Source organism: Melanotaenia boesemani, chromosome 3 (genome assembly GCF_017639745.1).
Source record: "Melanotaenia boesemani isolate fMelBoe1 chromosome 3, fMelBoe1.pri, whole genome shotgun sequence".
NCBI classification, from domain to species: Eukaryota; Metazoa; Chordata; class Actinopteri; order Atheriniformes; family Melanotaeniidae; genus Melanotaenia; species Melanotaenia boesemani.
Window position 1 is genome coordinate 23151463 of NC_055684.1, and position 15284 is coordinate 23166746.

Here is a 15284-nt window from a genome sequence, read left to right on the forward strand (position 1 = left end):
AGTTAACTCCTATTTCCATGGTAACTGAGGCAGACAGAGAGAGGTCCAGGCAGTCATGATCCAGAGCTACTCAGTTGGCAAGCCAGAAATTGTGCAATGTCACTGCTACCGGTGAATGGGATAATATGTTGGGAACTGCTGGATGTGGTTGCGGCTGCTGGGGCTATTTTGAGTAAAACTGTCCAGGACGGTGTGAGCCAGAATACAGCTAACACAGCGCTGGTCAGAGTTATTTTAAAAACACAATATTGAGAAAAGTTAGACAGATTTTGGAATAACATCAAGAAGTTTCACATTCATAAATATGTGAAGATACTTACAGAAACTTGATGTGAGAAAACTGTGAAGGCTGGTGCAGATGGTGAGGAAAAAATAAATAAATAAATGAAAAAACAGAAAAAATTAAAAAGAAAAAGAGGACAACACCAGATGGCTTTTATAGCCTGAATCCTTGTGTGGAGTGCAAATTATGACTGTGGCATATGCTACATGCTTCAAGTTCTTGTCAAATATTGGGTTTAACCGACTTGTAATCTGTCTTCTGTCTTTATTAGCTTTTTACAAAATCCCACTCTGCTTTTGGAACAAATCACAGCAGATCATAAATCTGTCTAATCTGGAAAAAGTAGAATTGAATCATTGGCTTTTAGATGTTTTAAACTTTTAATTCTTATGGAACTGACACATAATACCATATGACAACAAGAGTCTTTAAGAAAAAAACCAATATATTTATCAGAGTTGAGGACGTTGGAACAGATAAATCTATCAGCTGGGCTGCATCTTATCAGTCTTTGTGATTGAAGCCCACCCGCCGCAGTGCTGGCCAGCTGGGGGTATGTCAGCGTGAGTCTGGGTTGATCCCCTGTTGCAATCCCCCGAATGCTTGGTCAGCACCTCTTCTCTTCCTAAAGCTCCACATCATGTCTTCCAAAGTCTGTCCAGTGAATAAACAGCTCTTCACCTTAAATCCCACTGAAGGATTTTGGATTATCCAACAAGGATTAGACCTCAGCAACCCAAAGAGTGGCAGCCAACATTTAAAAACAATATTTAAACTGATGGTTCAGGTTTTCAACAATAACTGTGCACTAAGAAAATGTTATTGATGCAGAAAGTCAGAAACAATGAAACATTTATTAAGGAATTTTAAAGAACTCAAGGATCGGAGAGCAGACTGAACACAAAAAATACTCCTGGCCATCTTTATCGGGTATTCCTGAAGCTACAAATTCAAATGGGAGTAGTGGAGTGGAGCTGAGCTGCTGTGAGCAAATGGCAACCAATATAGCTGGTTACAGCCTGAGGAGCTGTCAGTCAAGACAAACAGCAAAGCCCAAAATAAACTCATCTTTAAACCTAAAACATCCTCAGTGTCAAGACAAGAAGACGTAAATTTAGCTTCTGAGAATTGACAAATTTTCGTTTTGGCATTTACATTGAATTAAGTTTCTTAGATTCTTGAAGGCACCACTAATCAAACACTGATTTCTATTGAATATAAATGAAGTAATAACAAAAACATAAAACTAATGCTTTACTGTATCAGACTGATATGATCATTAGTGATTTTTCTAATTTATCAAGATAGAAAGAAGACTGGAAGTTATTTCTTTTTTTTTAAATGCAAGTCTAATGTTTAGACCTCAGCAGCCCAAAAACTAGAAAATACACCATTTTATTGTAAACTTGTTTTTTCTAACTTTTTTTTTTATCATGGCATTGATCTATAATCAGTGTTATCTTATATTTAAGAAACACATAGGCTAAAAAAATCCACTTGCACAACTGATTAATGGCTAATGAAAGGAGGTAGGGATGCTCATTCAAATAAGTTAAAAAAATATTTTAGACTATAAAGAAAAGAAAATAGATGTTTGTAGGTTTTTCATAACAATTTACAATGTCTGTATAAATGCATTGTTTATTGTTTGGGAGAGGGCAGCATGGGCAGTGGCAAAAGTTGTTTATTTTCCTTATTCACATGTAATACATTTACATATAAAGCCACAATAGCCAAACAATAAATTCAAATCTGGCATCGTTTATAGGTTATCAGCTGCCCTGCTTTCTAAAGTTGGTGTTGACAATAGAAAATCCATATTGTTTGATCTTTTACAGTCAGTTTAATTAGACTCAGCAAAGCAAATAATAGGAATTAACATTTAAAAAAAATACTGTTCAAAGTCACTGAGAATTAGTCAACCATTTTTTTTTATTTATCTATGCTTATCTCTATAACTTTAATCCAGTGCAACTTTTCATCTGGTCTGAAACCCTAAAGCAGGAGTATCAAACATACAACCTGCAGCCACAGCCAGTTGCTGTTTTAAATATGCTTTATAAATAATATGGTAATGTATGGTTTGGTCCGCCAGAGGGTCCAGTCTGCACCGAGGGATTGATTTGGTAAAAGTGAAAATGACATAAAAACAAATGAAATTCTTAATTTGGCTATGTGAGGTTGCGTTTGTATAATGAAGGGAGTCAGTTTAGGTGGTCAGGATTGCTACGGAAATGTACTGGTATGTACATTAAAAATAATTTCTAGCTCTTGAAAAGTTCTGTATTTTTCAGTTCCAGATACCTGTGATTAAATACTTTGTGATTTTGTAAATCTGTTGCATTTAAGGTGGTAATGCAAATGTAAATGAGTAAATATGCTAATAAACTAAAATAAAATAAACAATATTCTTTATATGTGAAGTTTAAAAAAATATATAAGTAATAATGATAATAAAAAAATGGAATTGATAAAATTTGCTGGTGTTAGTTTCTAGTGCAGTGATCGGCAACTCTGAACCCCGAGGGTCACAATCCTGCCGGTTGTAAATGTTTCCCTTCTTTACCTGTTTGGATTTGATGAAATGTTAATTTTGATAGGAGATTGATTTTTATCAGAAGTTCAGCAAACCTGTGGTTTCTCTTATAGTACAGAAGTGAGTACACCCCTCACACCCCTCTGTATGTCAAAATTTCATTTCTATAGTGTTGTCCCATGAAAAGATATAATAAAATATTTGCAAAAATGTGAGGGGTGGACTCACTTATGTGCAATACTGTATGTATATATGTTTTTATAGAAACCGAATGGAAGATTTGGTAGATGAAAACTGTCTCAGCTCTATCCAGTTTTTCACTGTGAGTTCCATTATTTATCCAAATCAAAGCTAGAAATCAGTGTAATATCAGTTAAGTTTACTCTGCTTCAGCAGTAGTTTGATCACAGTGACCCACAGAGCAGCTGCTGCACCCTTATCCACTGTTTGCTGAGCCTTTCTGTTGCCTCCCCTGTAGTGCAATCTATCTACATCTGCCAAGGCCGTATAACATACAATTAAAGTCCCTTAATGGCTCATCATGTGGAGGATAATTATAACGCAAACTAATTATATCACTGATCTCTCCTAATGTCCTACAAAAACCAATGTCATTTAGTTTGTGTATGCACAGAGTGGCCCACTTTCTGCACAGCTGACAGGAATGCAGAAAAGGCTACATCGCCTGAAGAGCATTTGGGACATAGCTTTGCTATGTTGTGGAAACTGCAACTCTGACATTGTTTAAGGCTATTGGGCTGTTCTAAGAATAAAGCGTTACATTTGTGGGAACTGATGATTATGTGCACTGCATCAGCCTTTTTCTGTTTGCAGTAAACTAGTAGAAAATGACTGAAACTGAGCTGTTGCAAAATAGTTATGGTAGAAACCATCATCAGTTATTTCCATATTGCCTGTTGACTTCATAAATATTCCATTAACAAGGTGACTTCTAGATTTTCCCAGGTATATTAAAAGTAATCCACTGTATGTTAGTGAGATCTGCCAACGTCTTATCATGACCTCTACATAAAAATGCTTCCAAAGTTAACTGTAAGTCTGCGGGAAATTTATCATTTTAAAAACCTTCAATACTTCAGAACATTGAAAAAATGGCTCCATCAGTGTGTTCATCAGGTAGTAGTCAATTTTGTGTGGCTCTTGTTTGCATCATAAGAGTAAACATATGCTCTGAAATGAAACATAAAGCTAAATGTTTAAGTTTATTTATATGATAGCTTAAAAGAGCAATGATTAAAATTTGTAAACAAATAGCAAAGGAACTAGCATCAATGCAGAGCAGAAAATTCCACATGAAAGATAAAAATAGTACAGTTAGAAACAAACAAAAATCTAAATAAGTTGGCATTTATGGCTGATTCTTAAAAATCAGCAAGTTAGGCCTCACATCGTTGCTAGTGATGAAGAGCTTTAGTAGCTTATTTATGTAGACAGATGTATTACACAGACTTTAATCACAAACACAAGAATTTTTGCATGTGGCACAAAACCTTTTGGAGAAGCACAAGCAGCAGCAGAAGCAGTTCCTTGGACCACTTGTTAGCGGTTGAGGGAAGACAGGGCTTTTGAAAAATCAGGTCCATCTCAGTGTGGGACATAGTGGGATGAAGATAAACAGATCTGAGGGATTTATGTGGGAGGAAAAAGGAATGACCCAAACATTTTACTTGCTGGGCAAGATAATACAAAGGATATGAGCAAAGAGTAGAGCACAGCAGAGGAAAACTCCAGGGTTTTATGTAATTACATATTAATCTTTCACATGAGATGAAACGTGTGTATTTACATATACCAACATGACTTACTGTAATTTTTTTTAGTTGTGTAGATTGCATCTATAGCCATAAACTGGGACTATAAATCACTGGGACATTTTAGTTTGCTACAAAAACCTTTTTCTAATCGTATCAGCACATCTTTGTGATTCATGAGATCCTGTGGCACCTATCTTTGCAACATAACAAATATTTGTCTCTTCAACATAGCAACAAGACATTCCAGACAGAAAATCAATTTTCCAATTGGACTCTCCAGCACCTGAACTTATGTAGCCCTCTCTCATATCACAGTCTTCACTTGATCTTTAGTTCACCAGTGATTCTCTCTTATCAGTAATCAATGACTGTTATATATGAGCCACTAGGGGTATCCTTATGCTGCAGCATTCTGTCCTGCACTCTCTCAGATTAAATGTTACTGACCTATAAGTGACAAATACATCAAAACAAGTGCAATAATTAAATTAGTAGTTTTTTTAATATCTATTATTTTTGTAGGCTTTCCTGTTAGGATGCTGTGTAAAATGTAGCTTAAAAACAAATGTACAGTATCAGATGTTGTAACTGGGACATTCTATTATTTCATGGAAAATATTAGCCCAGTTTAAGTTTAATGCCAGCAGAACATCAAAAAAACGAAGAAAAATAAAAAATAGAGCAGGTGATGTGTATCATTGTGTAGCATCCCCTCTTTTTTCAACAACTGTCTGTAAACATTTGGGATATAAGAAGACCAGCGGCTGGAGTTTTAGGAAAGGATGCCATCCTTGTCTGATGCAGGACTCTAGCTGGTCTATAGTTTGTTTGTCCTTGGTGCTGGATTTTTCATTTCATATGTTTTCTGTTGATGAAAGGTCTGGACTACAGGCAGACCAGTCCAGCACCTGGACTCTTCTACTGTGAAGCCATGATGTTGTGATGGATGCAGTATGTTGTTTAGCTTTGTCTTGCTTAAATATGCAAGACATTCCATAAAAGAAAAGTTGTCTGGATGAAGTAGATGTAGGTCTAAAACAGGGATGGGGAACTCTGGTCCTCGATGTCGCTGCCGGTTTTAGATGTTTCCCTATTTTAATGCATCTGTTTTTAATTAATGGGTGAACTTGCAAAACTTGATATTAAGCTGTTGAATTAATTTCAATTGAAGCAGGTGTGTTGGAGCCAGAAACCATTTAAAACCTGGAGGACAGTGGTCTAAAAGAGCCAAGAGTTGCCCATGTCATTTATAAAACATCTATATACTTTTCAGCATTTATATTAGTTCCTTCAGATGTGTTAGCTGTGCGTGTCATAGGCTCTAAAGCAAGCCCATAACATCCAAGATGTTGGCTTTGAATTGTCCTCAAAATCGCACGGTGAACTGTGGGATTTCTGGAAGTGTTCCTGAGCTGTTGCAGTGATTTCAATTAGAGAATCATGCCAGTTTTTAATGCAGTGCCACATGAGCGCACCGAAATCACAAGCACCAAACTTTGACCTTCGACCTTGTACCATGTGCAGAGCTTCCTGATTCTTTTTATCTTTTGAGGATATTATATACTGTAGATGGTCGGATCTTCAGAGTGTTCACAATTTTACACTGAGGAACATTTTTCATATTTAGACACAGTTTTGATTGGTGAACCTCTGCTTATCTTTACATCTGAGAGGCTTCTGAGTTGACAGAATCATAAATAACCTGATGTGTCTGGTGTGTCCTTCAATGCTGTTGATACCAGAGGGATGAAAGGGATGGGAGAGGTGGCTGATTCTGTTCCCCAAGGGCCTCTATTCTCCTTAAACCATTAGTTATATGGTTATAAATCTTTATCACAACTGGAAAGTTTCTTTAAAAGGAGCCCTTAAGTTTTTCTTTTAGAGGTACACTACAGCAGAAAGGATTTACATTTTTAATAAGAGGAGACTTAGGAAACCTTTTTTTTAGTGTGCATGACCCCAGTTTAACTGCCAAGCACAGATTGCTGTTTGCTAATTACCTTTTTATCAATAATCAGTTTTCAGGAAAATTATGACCAAAATAACTCCTATGGGTTTTGTTTCTGTCTCCAGCACACACCTGAACCTCCACACACACACACACACACACACACACACACGCAGAGAGAGAGAGAGAGCATTGTCGAGGCACTGTAAGATAACAGGAAGGAAGGGTGGGTTTCTGTACCCGGGCCGTTATTTGTTGATTTATCTTTTATCTTTTTGGAAGCATCTCGTCCAGCTCTCTAGACAGGAATTTACGGGACCTGCCCAGGAAGGCATTCATGGCATATGTGCTATGTTGCGCTACTGGATTGTGGAGTAGTAGATAATCTCCATGGTGATCCTCGGATGTAATGGATTGCATTTTAAAGATTTTTGTGTTTGTGTGCTTGCTCAGCCCCACCTGGTGTTGGAACCAACAGATAGGAATCACATTCATGGTTTATGTCGCCAGCTCTGTTTGACTTTCTCCACTTTGTTTTTCCTTTGGATTTTTCAGATACTCATAATGATCTGTGAAGTGTACACATTTCATCACACACGTTCCAAATATAGTTTCTTTATATGTATATATACTCTTTAAGAAGCTGTTGTAAAGTCTGAGTCCAGAAATAATTTATTTAGATCAACCTTTTCAGAGCATTCATTTATAACATATTCTTCTCTACTTGTATAAAATGCATACAGTAAATTGCTATACAATGTATTATATATGATGTAATGTGATAATAATGTTGTATTTTTTTGTTGAAGGAAGTAAAAAATCCATTAAGGTGATATTATTTTAAATGTTTAATAGACATGGCTGAACACAAACACTATTGAGATTGTGAAAAACTCAAACTAACATTAAGAATTTTTGCTTCATAATCAAGAAAAATACTAAGTTTAGGTACATTTAAACATATTGAAACAGCTTAAAATCATTCCACTGCACTCAGAGGATATGAACTTGAATTATTTTACATTGTTTTTGAATACTGAAGTGGATACAAGTGCTGTATTAACCAAAAACAAACAAAAAGGAAAGAAAACAAAACAATGTCTTTCAAAGCACGTCTGGGTCCTATTTAGATTGTAGTCTTAGCTGTTGTTGTTGGAAAGACCAAATGGAAAACTTTCCATCAGAAACTTAGAATAGAAACTGTCTGCCTTTAAATTGTATTTCCATCTGTGGATTTGTGATAGATGGTTGTATATTGTTGGATCTGTATATTGTAAAACAAGTTTTGTATTGGAATCTTTTAAACGTGTAATTAAAGAATGAGAAAGGAGATCTTTTCCTCCCTTCTTTCCCTCCTCTTCTGCTAATTTGAATGTTGTCTTTTCCTCATTTTCAAAGTGAGTCAGTCTGACTATCAGCTCACAAATTAGATTTTAATTAGGAGTGTGATTCATAGCAAACAATGACCCTGATGAAGACCTAGATGGTCCCAACCTGTTTGTGTTTTTAATTTTGCCATGTAAAATAAAGACTTTTAACGTTTTTTAAACAACTCCGTAGAGGACCTCTAACAATTTTTGAAAGCCAGGAGAAGGACTATTTTCTTCACTTAAAACAAGAAGGATTGCACCAAAACTAACCCCAAAAATGATTTTGAAATATCCCAAACATCCCTGGATATTGAAGCCCTATATGTACAAAACAGGATCATCTGAAATTTGTAATGATCCTGGCTGTCTATGATTTAATTTGTGTTACTCTCCTTTTAAGTCTTTATACTCAAATGCACATCACATTGTTAAATGTGTTGCACACACTGTGTTTCTTCCATAGTAGACACTGTTTGTTGTTTTTATTGTTTATTGTTGATTGTGGCATCTCTATTAAAGCTTTGTTGCAACTGCTAATTGTAATTATAGTGATGAGGTTCCAATTATGAGGTATTGCCATTATTTTGTTAGTCCCCTGTGCAATCTAATGTGTCCAGAAAGTTTGTTAATTACACGTTAATTAGTTTATGCAGCTGAAATGGTTTTGTTTGTGTTGCTGTTCTGTTGTTAATGTTTCAGTGATCAATTCTTCAGACGTGAGAGATTGTTTGACCTTTTATGTGTTGTGGTAGTATAATAGTTCAGTCACCTCAGCCCACACAAGCAGCATACACACAGTTAGCTAACATTAAAACTGCTGACAGGTGGAGTGAACAGCATTGATTATGTTGTTACAGCACAACATTCTGCTGGGTAACACTGCCTTAATGCAGACAAAGTTTCACACATAAGACCCTCTTAAACATTGTTCCAGACCAAGCTCACCGTTTTCCACCCATGGCATCTTTACGTATTTACATCTTTACTCGGATCCATTTAATCTAAACTACTGCACCAGTGGCACCCCTCTCACAGAAAGAGGCAGTAAATCAACGGCAATACATTTAGATTTTGGTCTGTGCCTGCGCACAAACACATTGCACACAGTATCTCACATATTTCAATATGAGTTTCCATCCCAAAGAGCCGGCCTAGGTATCTTCTGCTGACAGACACCGTGAGACAACTGCCACCTTCTCATTACTTTTTGACAGTCCAACAGTGGCGAAGCAGAAGTGTTTATTCACTGCTATGAAAAAAATTTGCACAGAAATACACAAGACTTGCATAGCTGTGTATTCACAAATATCACACAGACACACAAACCTGCCTAAACGACAGCAGCGCTACCCGTATAAATGAAGAGGTAATTGAGATTAATAGCAGAGTATGTAAACAGTAACAGGCATTTGTTTATCTGCTGCTGCTGTCTGCACAGTCTGTCTTACGGATTTCTTTTTCTTTTCACAAATAAACTGTTATCCCCGTTTTGTTTTCAGTCCTAGTTAGGTAGAGGCTTATCTGAGATGATTGCAGGTGAAATGACAGATTTTGAGAGAGAGAGTAAGGGATGGATGGATGGATGGATATACACAGAACCCAAGATAAAGACACTCCCATCTCTATATACAAAAAATAAGAAAAGAGCTGTTATAAATACTGTAAAAAGGCAATGCAAAGTGACAGTGTGATTGAACAAACAAATAGGTATAAATATGCATATGTACAGTTGTAGTAGGATTAATTAGAGTAGGACTAATAAACATTTAAACATATTATGTTGATAAATTTCATGATGTTACAAAATGCACCTGCTCCGCTAATATTGTCTTTGTGTTTTGAAATCCTCCTGAAGCTACTGCAAATACTAAACAAGTCATAACAATGATGAAACAGTCAGACAGGCTATCAGCTTTCACATGATAAAGGTATAAATATTGTGAACCTGACTGTTCAGTGCCAACATATTGCCAATCTGCTGGGAAAACTGTGCAACTCATAGTATATTTATAAAAGAATTACTTCCAACACATACCATCCACTTTTATAAATATCCTTAAATGGTAAAGCTCTCAGCACCAGGCAATAACATTTGTCTTTCAGGACTGGAGAGCCATTCTTTACTTTACAGTTTTGACTGACTGGCAGGATGTTCAGAAACACAAGTAACCTCATCAAGACATTTAAAAACAAAACGTTTTATATAACTGAAGCAGTGTTGCATCCCAGCTCAGATGCCAAAGTCCTGTGCCAAACTGAAAATGCAACTTCAAATGCAAATCCTAATTATTGCTGTAAATAATTATAGTCACTATAAAGTAATCATAGTAACAACAGCAAAAACAAATATCAGAAGCAGATTAGAAACAAGAGAAAACAAACATCAGCTCGCACAAGGACAGCATCAGAGCTACAGGAGGAAGACGGGCATCAACTCCTACTTTATCAGCAATAGATAAGCACACAGCCTGTAACAGTGTACAGCCTTGTTTGGAGACAACCAGGAGAGACAAAGATGCACAGATAAATCATGGTGTGTTGGCTGTCTTTGTGAATTACCTTTGGAGCCCATCAGCATGAAAAAAATCAGAACAATCTCTTAATACCCATTCTCCTTTAAAAGTCTCATTAGAGAGGTCTTCAACAGCAGATAGGCAGATGCATGGCTGCAGTTATTTATAGCACCCATTATGAGATAAGCATAAATTATAAAACTAATAATAAATGATGGTGGCTGTGAAGAATCCTTCCTACGGATGACAAAATTGAACAAATCAGGTATTTGTCAATATACATAATTATAAAAGATGAAGTGTTTGGCATTAGTCAGGGCGCAGGTTCTTAAGTAGTTGCTCAAGGCAGATTCGTTAAACCAACAAAACTTGGTTCTTGTTATACCAAGTTTCTGCCTGACTCAGCTGTCTCTTTAGAAATCTTCTTGTCAATGCGTCTGCTCTACTGCAGCTGAAGAAGAAAAGTGGTGAATGTCAGCTTTGAAAGATGAATAAAGAATCGTGCCCTCACAAAATCCGCTCGTGACAGCCTTGGCAGAATGTGGCTAACTGAAGCAATAAATAATAAATATGTCTATAAATTGTCTTTTTATCTCAGCAGTTGACAAACACTTTAACAGCACCAGCAATGGAGCTAACTGCAGCTACTGACCACATCAAGCTGTGGATGGGGTTAGAGGAAAACTGAGCCATAAACACCAGTTACTTAACCCATAACAGGATTGCTCAATATTCCCTTTTTTCCGCTGATTTCTCTGTTGTATAAAAAGCGCTGATGCCACTACAGTTTGTCTGCCTTTGTCTTGTATCCTAATCTAATTGTTGATGTTTTGCTGCCTAAAAACTTCGATATGGCAGCAAAACTAGTTTATTTTTCTCTGCCTCAGCAGTTAGTACGTGTCAGCACGCATTCATCATTCCATTTGTTACTTTGCAAACTTTATCTATTTAGTATTTCATCAGCTTAACTCTGTATTTTTCCACGCAAGATTGTTATACAGCCATTAATCAGACCAAATCTATTTTCAGTGACTATGACTTTAAAAACATAAGATCCTTTATAACTGATGCAAACCTTTCACATGATTTTATCAAAGCATATATGCATTCAAGGGTCATCCGTGTAAATACAGTTATCCCTATGCAGTTTTCACAGCATTTTAATCCAGTTATATTCTCCAAGGGCTGCTAAACATGACATTTAGAGGATTCTTTTTCCAGAAGACAAACCTATTGACAATAAAATGACTGAGGCTGTTGTGATATTAGCTGCAGAGTTGATGTTAGATCCACTGAGATTTAATGTTTACTGACCAGGCTGTTTACTGTTCATACACAACAGAGCACTGCAGAGATGGTGTCTGGCATTTATTGAAGGCAGTTACACTGAGCTTGTGCTGTAAAACCTTGGGTCCATTTCTCTCAGCACTCACTGTAATAGTTCAGTTCTTCACACTACTAGACTTACTCACACGAGTGCATGAAGCTGCAGACATGATTGTAAAGATATACAGAAAAAGCAAGACACGAGGATGATAATAGCTGTTCTAATATCATTCTGCAATTTGCTATTTACTGCACTTCCATAACTACAGCTTTCATTATTTCCTTTCACAATTTTTTTAAATGACATTCTGCAACACACCCACTGTGCATAAATACCTACTTTTCTCCTTGTTTCATATCATCTTGTTGCCATGGCTTCCCTTTCTTACACTCCCTGCCTCTTTTATCTTTATTAGCTGTCTTAGAAAAATTTTGTTCATATCATCAGCCTCTTTTTAATTTGACTTCTAAAAGATTACTCTGCCAAAATACCAGGTGTGGCTCATCCAAAATGTCCATCATCTATCCATCTTCTGTTGACCTAATCAGACAAAAGGTGCTGGATGTTCTGGAGCTACTGAAATATGCCCTCAGTATAAACAATAGGCTACGTCACTGTAGGTGGAAATTAAACAGAACAAATAAACTGTGACTTGACAAGAAAAACAAAGGGCAAAAGCTGAAAAGTAAAAAATGGCAATGCCTTCTTCTGGGTTTGCTTTTGTGATTACCCACAACAATTAGGCTTTGCAGTCAGGAGGAGCAGGTGTTCAGAATTTCTCTTTGCCCATTGTTTCTCCTCAGGAAGCAAACAAGCTGCCATTATTTATAGAGATGGCTGAAGCTTTCAGGAACAGCAGAATGGTCTTGTATATCTCTGGTTCTCTTTACTTAAACCTAAATTTCTGTCATAAAAACACCTGAATTGGAACTTAAACCAATCCGCATGCAAATACTAGCACCATAGTTGACATTCTAGTCTGGAACTGTCTTTAAACTTTATAGTTTTCAACAGAACAAAAACGGTCATATTACAGAGAGCAACTGCATCTTTAACTCTTGAAGATGTTTCACCTCTCATTTAAGAAGCTTTTGTCTGTTCAGACTATTGGCGAAATCCAGGGACTCTCAGGTCATTCACACCCTGATTGTCATGGAGATAACATGTGTCACCATCCACTTCACCATCCTGTTGGTTGTATTAGGAAGGTTTTTGGTCACATGAATCAAGGTATGATTTGGTGGTGAAATCACTTAGCGAGACAAATCTGGTTGTGTTGCATGGGGTTGACAGGTGAAGCCACCGTCTCTGTTTAGAAATGGTTCGACATAAATAGCATCTTCGTTCTTCTTTCATCTACTTTGTTTCTCAGTCTGTAAATACAGAAGAAATGCCGAGCTTTGACCTGTGGCTCTGCCGTGTTGAGGCACATGACCCACAGAGTGGTTGAGTGTGTACGTGACACTTAACCTCAATGACTCTTAAGGTTTGAAAAACCACAAAAGAACTGAAATCATTTGATCTTCCCAACTAAAAGTGACGAATTCGCTTGGCTGATATAAAACAACTTCAAGAACTCCAAACTGATATTTCCCTTATAACTATATCCTCTGACTTACACATCTATCACAATCAACACTCAATCATGTAAAGGTGATATTGTGGGATACACATAATGTTTACAAGACCATTTTTCTGCGAGTCAAGAGATGGATGTGATAATTAAAAGGCCAAATATCTTCTCTTCCTATCAGCATTTGGTGTCACCCTGTGAAATAAAGACAGATGGCAGCCCTGCCAAAAACAGGATAATATTGACGTGAAGTGGAACCCGACGTGTCAGCGCCCCATCCTGCTCATGTCAGCAGCTTAGCAGTCAGACAGCTGTCCTGTACGCTGACTGATACAGCTGATATTTTGGGAAGAAGGGTCCAGGCGGAGGCTTTATCTGTTTATACTTGGTTGTGGACAAATGGTAATCCTTAGCCTCATTACATCATTCTCCATCAGCGGCCCTCTCTGCCTCCCCTCAACCTCTCACCCTTTCATCCATATTTCCAAGATCAGTTAGGTAACATCCTGGCAGGGCTGATAATTTGAGGGATTGGAGTCCCCTCGGAGATGCACCTTGATGATGTGCTTTGATTAATGGATAGCAGATTGATCTGTGACGTTATCAGATAACAAAAGGTTACATTGCAGTGTATCAGCAAGCTGAGTGAGGAATTAGAAGTTTGGAGTTTGTGGTGTCTTATCGTCATTTATTGTTTTGTTTGGGGTAACCACAACTTGTTTTTTCTTTATCTACAGCAAGGGAGGACAGCAAAGATTTTGTTTTTGATGATTTGCCATAAAATACTTTTTGAGTGCAAGATGAGAATGCAGTGGTGTGAGACGACCTCACAAAACAGAAATACGTCCTTTATTTATGTTTGTCTCTTTTTCCATCAGTTCGTTACCTGCTGAGGAACAATGTCAGTCCAGACCTCTGCAACGAAGACGGTCTCACTGCTCTGCATCAGGTAGGATTAATAGTCGCCCTCTGACTCCTTTTGTCTATTTTCTCTTTTAAAGTTGAACACTGTTAGAAAACAAATGGCAGCCTCTTATGTTATCGTCATAAATTTGCAACAAAAAAAGGAATTTTAATCACATCTGGCAGTTTGCTCCTCTTTTGTTTTGGCCTATGAGATTATATGTCCTAGAGGAAAACCGTGAACCTTAAAAACTGATCCTGATGGTCAGGAAGTCTGTGAATTATTTAATCACAGGAATATTGCAAAGTGCTTTGAACAAACAAAAGTATTTAAAATACAGCCCAAATGAAAAAGAAAAAAGAAAGGAGTGGATCATTACACATCTCTGTGATCACAAAAACAACTTGTGAAATGATTTGTCCTTGTTCACATTCTCTTTATTTCCTGTGACCTTTAACCAGGAAAGAAAATTTTACTTCACTCTATTTTAAAAGACAGGATTGTCTGTCACAGTCATTACACAAACCCTGAGTGGATTCCTCTAAAGATATTTACCAGAACGTTTTTTTCCTTGCTATGACGTTGCTGGATGTCCAAGAAAATGCTACTGTTGCTAAACCTGAAGTGCAGCTTGCCCTGAAAAGTAATCTCAGACTTGTATTTCCATCCTTAGCTAACACAGCCATCTTTCTTTCCTTTTTGGCTACTCAAATCCTCATATTCAGGCTCCTGCTGGGTGACAGCAAAATGAACAGAGGAAGAGAAAATTGAAGTCCATCAGTCGCCACCAGTGCGGCTGGTGATTTAAACATAGCCATCTGCCAACAGATCAAAATGACCTTTTAGCTTTGAGTGTGTATGCACTTGATTATCTGCCATTTGGAAGGGTCAGTCTGCAGGTTGGGTAGAAGAAGAGGCTGCTGTCAGGTTTACAGAAACTACTATACAGACACAGGTGTATATATATATATGTGTGTGTGTGTGTGACTTTAGAGAAGTCCACAATCTATCTGTGTAAGCAGCTGTGGGTCCCCACAACCTGGGTTAAAAGTTGA

At 37.2% G+C, this 15284-nt stretch overlaps 1 protein-coding gene across 2 annotated transcripts in view; it reads left to right on the forward strand.

Annotated features, from left to right (window-relative positions):
- Nucleotides 1–15284, forward strand: part of ppp1r16b (protein phosphatase 1, regulatory subunit 16B) — a 93108-nt gene that overhangs the window by 46155 nt on the left and 31669 nt on the right. For both annotated transcript variants that reach the window (XM_041981181.1, XM_041981182.1), the window contains exon 3: nt 14204–14274. In XM_041981181.1, the coding sequence (XP_041837115.1) occupies nt 14204–14274 (71 nt within the window). The remainder of the gene's footprint in view (nt 1–14203; nt 14275–15284) is intronic.